Source organism: Triticum urartu, chromosome 7, assembly GCF_003073215.2.
Source record: "Triticum urartu cultivar G1812 chromosome 7, Tu2.1, whole genome shotgun sequence".
In the NCBI taxonomy this organism is placed as follows: Eukaryota; Viridiplantae; Streptophyta; class Magnoliopsida; order Poales; family Poaceae; genus Triticum; species Triticum urartu.
The window spans coordinates 81315217-81322148 of NC_053028.1; the positions used below are offsets into that span (position 1 = coordinate 81315217).

Here is a 6932-nt window from a genome sequence, read left to right on the forward strand (position 1 = left end):
TGCAACTCCAATTCCATCTTCTCCCCCTCAATTCTTTTCAATTTTTCCTTCAAATCCTCGTTTTCTCTTTCAACTAAATTTAACCTCTCGACAATAGGGTCGGTTGGAATTTCGGGTTTAACTACCTCCTACATACAAATATCTATGTCAACTTGATGGGTATAATTTGTCATAAACACGAAATGCAATGAATAATTTTAAAAGAGAATATACCACATCCGAATCATAACCCGGGCGAGGGACGACGGGGATGGATATCAAAACCATGGCACTATGCATAACAAACAACGTATGGGTAAGATAATTATACGAGTAACTATATATCCAAATCACACAAACATCATTTTTTTTATATAAAACTTCATGAACAAGAGGCTCACCACAAGGTGGTGCCGGCGACGGGACGTTGCGAGCGATCGACGGTCGTTACGACGGAGATTTAGAAGGTACTAAGTAAACCACACCTACATATGCAAAACTAAGTGTTATTTTTGACCTCAAATTGCATATAAATCAAATACTAGCACATATATATAATTCCTCCCAAATTACTAAACTCAAAAATCAATCACTATATAAAGCATTGCACGAGCTAATCTAGCAATGAGAGATGAAAGAAAAGAGTTGCTAACCTTTGTGATCATTTGAATGGATGGGGGCCTTCAAATCTTGGGCAAAATGTGTGATGAGCTTGAGAGGAAGAGGGGAAAGAACAGAGAGGAGAGGGGAAAGGGGAAGAACAGAGCGAGCTCGGGTGGACGAAGGGTCTATGTAGGACGACCTTTAGTACCGGTTCGTGATACGACCCGGTACTAAAGGTGCTGGAGGGGCCCCGGACTGACAACATCCTGCCACCACTCACTTTAGTACCGGTTCATGGCATGAACCGGTGCTAAAAGTTCGCCACGAACCGGTACTAATGAGAGCGGCCCGGCTAGCCGTTGGAACCGGCACTAATGTACACATTAGTGCCGGCTCAAATTCAAACCGACACTAATGTGCTTCACGTTTGAGCCTTTTTCTACTAGTGAGACATGATAGTTTGGATATGGAGGATATTTGGGGACAATACCTTGCAAATCAACGCCCAATCTAGGCTCACCAAATCCTCTTCATTCTCGTCGTCGAGGATCACTGCCGAGGCCTCCTCTGAGGTGAGATTGAGGCGCCCTAGCAGTTCCGCCACGCCGTCCTCTGGTCCGGCTGTATCTTTGCCGGACCCGTCCACCTTCTCCTTCAAATCCAGCGCCGCCGTTACCAGATCGGAGTTGGTGTTGGCTGCTAACATCGCCTTCTCGCTGCTTTCCCTCAAATCTGCCAAGAACACCCTCTGATTTCAGCCACCAAAGCTACAGCCAAGGGTGGGCAGCGAATCTCCGTTCGCCCCTTAATCACCCCGAACTGCAGTGTTGGAGTTCGATCTCGGAGGGAGGAGGGGGGAGGGGGGGCTAGAGTTCGAGAGGATCGATTTGGAGCACAAAACACACTTGGATGGATTCGAAGTGGGATCGAGTCCACTAGATCAAGAGCCTCAGCTGAGAAGTGTTCGTCTCCAGAGGAAACGAGAGAGTTCTACAGCAGGCAAAAGACAGTCGAGATGAACTTACGAATCTTAAGATATATATATATATATATATATATGTATATATAAAATATGGTTTCTCCATTTTCCGTGTGTTACAATCACACGTGTGTTTGCACACACATCGTCAATGTTTTACTTTATTCTAGCATCTATCCACTGCTATCCTAATACTACCTTGAGGACCCCCTGCAAGTCAAAAAGTCCCTTGTCCAGACGGAGGTCATCAAACCACGACCTTCCGCACGCCTGTTGTGCCTGCGTGGCTGTGTTTTCCACTCGAGAAAGCGACGACCTTCCGCACCCACCCTGCCCACGACGGTTGAACGATGCACGCAACAAGCACAGGTCGCCGAGCCCCGCCGCACCGCACCGATTCGGGGCTTCGCTCCACCGCTCCCTCCCGTTCGCCGACGACCGACGCGCCACCCGTCTCTCTCCCACCAACCAGTCCCCCCCCCCCCCCCCCCCCCCCCCCCCCCCCCCCCCCCCCCCCCCCCCCCCCCCCCCCCCCCCCCCCCCCCCCCCCCCCCCCCCCCCCCCCCCCCCCCCCCCCCCCCCCCCCCCCCCCCGTGCGTCGCGTGCTGTCGCCGACCCCCGGGCCCGGACCACCACCACGCGACTGTTCCTCCTCCTCCTCCTCCCTTCCTGGCTCCTCCCTCCCCTCTCCCCCTCCCGCTGCCGCGCGCCCGCCAGCGCTGCTATATAACCCGCGCGTCGAGTCTCTTCCCGGCAACCTCGTCAATCCAATCACCCACCCAACCAACCACCTCTGCACGCGCAGCCCAGATCTCGGCCCCTTCCCTTCCTCGGACCAAGCACCAGCAATGGCCACCACGGCAGCCGACGCCACGGCCGCGGCGCCCAAGGACCAGCCCGCCAACGGTTCCGAGCAGGTCACGCGCCACTCCGAGGTCGGCCACAAGAGCCTGCTCCAGAGCGACGCCCTCTACCAGGTACTTGCTGCCACCGCACAACAAAATTTCGCTTCTTTCGCTCCATCCGTCTCCGGCGAGCTGGCCAGATCTCGCGGTTTCTGATACGGTTTGATCTTGCGATTTCTGATGCGGTTTGGTCTGATTGTGCGCAGTACATCCTGGAGACGAGCGTGTACCCGCGCGAGCACGAGTGCATGAAGGAGCTCCGCGAGATCACCGCCAACCACCCATGGTACGGACCTCTTTCTTCCTCATCTGCCTTCGTCTCACCTCGGCCGGATCTGGCGTGACATCTTCTGATCTGGATCTCGTTTGTTTGCGCGTGCGTGCGCGCAGGAACCTGATGACGACGTCGGCGGACGAGGGCCAGTTCCTCAACATGCTGCTCAAGCTCATCGGCGCCAAGAAGACCATGGAAATCGGCGTCTACACCGGCTACTCCCTCCTCGCCACCGCGCTCGCCATCCCCGACGACGGCACCGTAAGCTCCCTCACTTCTCCGCTCCCAGATCCACCGCTCCCAATTCACCAAGAAACTGAAACCGGAATGAAACAGATCTTGGCCATGGACATCAACCGCGAGAACTACGAGCTGGGGCTGCCGTGCATCGAGAAGGCCGGCGTGGCGCACAAGATCGACTTCCGCGAGGGCCCGGCGCTGCCGGTGCTGGACGCGCTGCTGGAGGACGAGGCCAACCACGGCACCTTCGACTTCGTCTTCGTGGACGCCGACAAGGACAACTACCTCAACTACCACGAGCGCCTCATGAAGCTCGTCAAGCTCGGCGGCCTCCTCGGCTACGACAACACGCTCTGGAACGGCTCCGTCGTGCTCCCCGCCGACGCCCCCATGCGCAAGTACATCCGCTACTACCGCGACTTCGTCCTCGACCTCAACAAGGCCCTCGCCGCCGACCAGCGCGTCGAGATCTGCCAGCTCCCCGTCGGCGACGGCATCACCCTCTGCCGCCGCGCCAAGTGAACCACGTAACCCGTCTCCGCCGCTCCGCCATAGACGCCAAGAACAAGAATTAATTAATTACTCCCCATTTTGTCTTTCCTGCTCGCCTTCTGTACTCTATATCTATCTTCTGCAATTCGTATAAAGATTTCTCCAGACAAACGATTAATATTGGTACTCCTATCAGAAGATTTCTTCTTGTTTGCTTGCGACAATGGCGGCCGCCGCCGCCGCCGACGACCCACCTGCGCAAATCAAAACATTCCATTTCGCCCCCCTGCTCGCTCGCTTGGAAAACATGTCCAAATGCGGCGCCCCCGTCGAATCCGTTGAACAAATCATTTGCGACGTCTGGCAGGCACAATAAATTTGACCGAATTTTACCCCTTTGGGCTGAAGATTTCCATCTTCTGACGGCGATGCACAGGGGTTCGTGGACGGTTCGTCGACGGCGACAACCTTGTGTTGTTGCGCAGACATTTGTCTTTCCACAAGTAGATGACTGACTGGCATGCATGATGCATGTGGCCAGTGATCTAGAAGTCGATCGATCGCTGGATGACAAAGGCTTCCTCAAATGTCAAAGTCTGAGTAAGAGTAGGTTGGAAGGAGAAGCTTCCTCCAATGGAAGAGTCAAGGTTTGTTCGGTTGCTGAGCTGCTCATGTGAGGAGTTTATGACTTTTTGGCTGAACTGAATGGCTGATGTTACATCACATGGTCACCTAAATTATTGCTTTGATTTCGCTTAAAATAAGTTCAGATCTAACAACACCTAGTACTAGGTGTGCTTGGATTGAAGTGTACTGAGTACTGGACAGGAGTGTTGGTGAAACCCATTATTTTAGGCTACCGTACGATAATTACCATTCTCTGAGATCAACTTGTGCCTTTTATTTGCGTTGGAATTTGGGTTCTTTATTCAACAAAAGCATACCTGGCACAGTCCGCCATAAGGCTACTGACCAGGAAAGGAGGTACTCCCTCTGTTTTTATTTAGGTTTGATCGAAGTCAAACTTTACAAAGTTTGACCAAGTTTATAAAAAAAAATATAAACATTTATCATAACAAATCTATATGATGTGAAAGTACATTCAATAATGAATCTAGTGGTATTGATTTTTTATTGTATATATTAATATTTTGTTTATAAATTTAGTCAAAACTTACAAAACTTGACTTTGACCAAAACTAATATGCGGACTATATAAAAATGGAGGGAGTACATCATCTGTCCAAGTCTCGGTCACTTGCAGCGAACAGGCTCGCTTGACACAAAGATGAGCTGGAAGGTTGGAAAATCTAGAAACATGTTAAATACTCCCTCCGTCCCAAAATTCTTGTCTTAGATTTATCTACATACGGATGTATCTAGTCATGGTTTAGTGTTAGATACATCCGTATCTAGACAAATCTAAGACAAGAATTTTGGAACGGAGGGAGTACTAAAAGATTTAAAACTAACAGACAGCTCCCCAATTTCCATAAGAATTTGTGGGGAGTGTTTCAGAGGTCCACCACCTCCAGGCAATCCATCTCCATCACGACGTCTTGCAGACCTAGAAGTGTAGCATATATCACACCGTCATGCAAAGAGAGCGCTTCAGCAATCAGAGGATCCGTAACACCCGCGTGAGGCTTACACCATGCTCCAAGAAAGCCCGACGAAGAGGGGCTACACCGCTCGCCTCTCCTCTCTCCAGACCGTTGTCAATGCCAACGCCGGTATTTATTTTCACACAAGCACCATCAGGAGGGCGTCACCCATACCCGGGAAGAGCCAAGGCCTTCTCCTTTGGTAGTTCCACAGGGCCAGGTTCTCACGAATGATCTTGAGCGCATTTGCCGGGTTGGGTCCTTCTTCATCATGTGTCTGTTTATTACGTGAATGCCAAATGATCCACATAATTGACACTATCTTCGCTCGGACCTGATCAGTGAGCATTGGGTCACAGAGAATGTCTCACGCCCATGTCTCGGGATGTAGTCGAGGTAACTTGAAATCAAACGACCGATGAGCTTCATCCCCAAAACCCTTGGCATGCGGACTATTTTTAAGCGCATGCATTAGGTCCTCTTCCGCTGCCAAATAGAGTTTGCAACGACTAATATCACGGATATGTCGCCGGTGTAGTGTTTTCTCATCTGGTAGAATTCCCTGAATTACTCTCCACCAAAAAACATGAATCTTGGGTACTACATTGAGCTTCCACAAGGGATTCCACATCTGTTCATTTGCATTTGAGGTTCCTGTAGCCGGCCCTTCTTCTAGAGCAACACACTCTTTTTGAATCATGAAAGCACTGTACGCTGATTTTACAGTGTAGATGCCGGACTTCTCGAAAGCCCAAGCCAAGAAATATGCTCCACCTCCTGATTAGAATGGAATGTTCAGTATAGCTGCTGCATCAGTAGGAATAAAGGTGTCTCGAACTAGGTCCATCCGCCACCATCAGTTCTCATCATCAATTAGATCAACTTGTGCCTATTTACAATTTGCTTAACCAACTTTTAGTTAACACACTCAGATGTAACAACAAATACGTACTCCCTTATATCACTCCGCCGAAATGGATATACGTAGACATATTTTAGTTCTAGATACATCCATTTTTAACCATTTCTCCACATGTATTTTTGGACGGAGGGAGTAATTATTTAGGAGGTTGGTATTCATTTGGATTGAGTAGTGTTGACTTCATAATGAGATGCCACAACTTCTTTAGGAATGGTTTAGAGAGAAGGCTGGCGCCCAACTTTAGGAATGTCTCATCGGTGAGAGGGAAATGCTCGGGTCTTTATGAACGTCTCATCGATGCCGAGCACCAGCACCGTTGTTATCAAGGTTAAGTCCGAGGTCGCTCTATGAGGTTTGGTTTTGGCACGTGCAAAGCATCTTACATCTTTGATGCCGCGAGAGCAGCACCGTTGTAACTCGACCGCATCTTAGTGGTCGTTTTTCTACTTGTTCGTAAACTCTCTTCTTAATTACCGGAATGAGACAAAGTTATCCCCTCCGTTTCGAAAAAGAAATGCTACAACTTTCATTAATTTTCTTTTATTAGAAGGATGCAAATCTGATAGGCATATCAGCTGCGAGAAATCTCCACCTTCTCTTTGCGGTGAGATGAGTGCTCCGTCTGTTCACAAATGTATAGGCACTACAGTGTCGAACGGATGGAAGTACTGTATTTCAATCAGTATAAAGCGTCATTTGCGCCTAGCCTTGTCCGAGGTAGATCGATTATTGCTTTGAGCTGAAAGAGTCAAGGTTTGCTCGGTTGTTGAGCTGTTCACGTGAAGAGTTTAAGACTTGCTGGCTGCTGTCATATCACATGGTTACCTCGATTATTGCTTTGACTTTAGTTAACACGATCATGGTATCATGTCGATATCACAAAATTGAAATTTACATGTTGCAAAAATTCTGAATTTTTTTGTGAATGTTCAGA

The 6932-nt window shown here is 49.5% G+C and overlaps 1 protein-coding gene across 1 annotated transcript; it reads left to right on the forward strand.

Moving 5' to 3' along the window:
* The first annotated feature begins 2283 nt into the window (after window positions 1-2283).
* Window positions 2284-3664, forward strand: LOC125521881 (caffeoyl-CoA O-methyltransferase 1). Its single transcript, XM_048686945.1, has 4 exons — window positions 2284-2538; window positions 2673-2752; window positions 2857-3001; window positions 3077-3664. The coding sequence occupies exons 1-4, from the start codon at window positions 2410-2412 to the stop codon at window positions 3500-3502; spliced, it is 780 nt and encodes a 259-aa protein (XP_048542902.1). The 5' UTR covers window positions 2284-2409; the 3' UTR covers window positions 3503-3664.
* Window positions 3665-6932: the final 3268 nt, after the last annotated feature.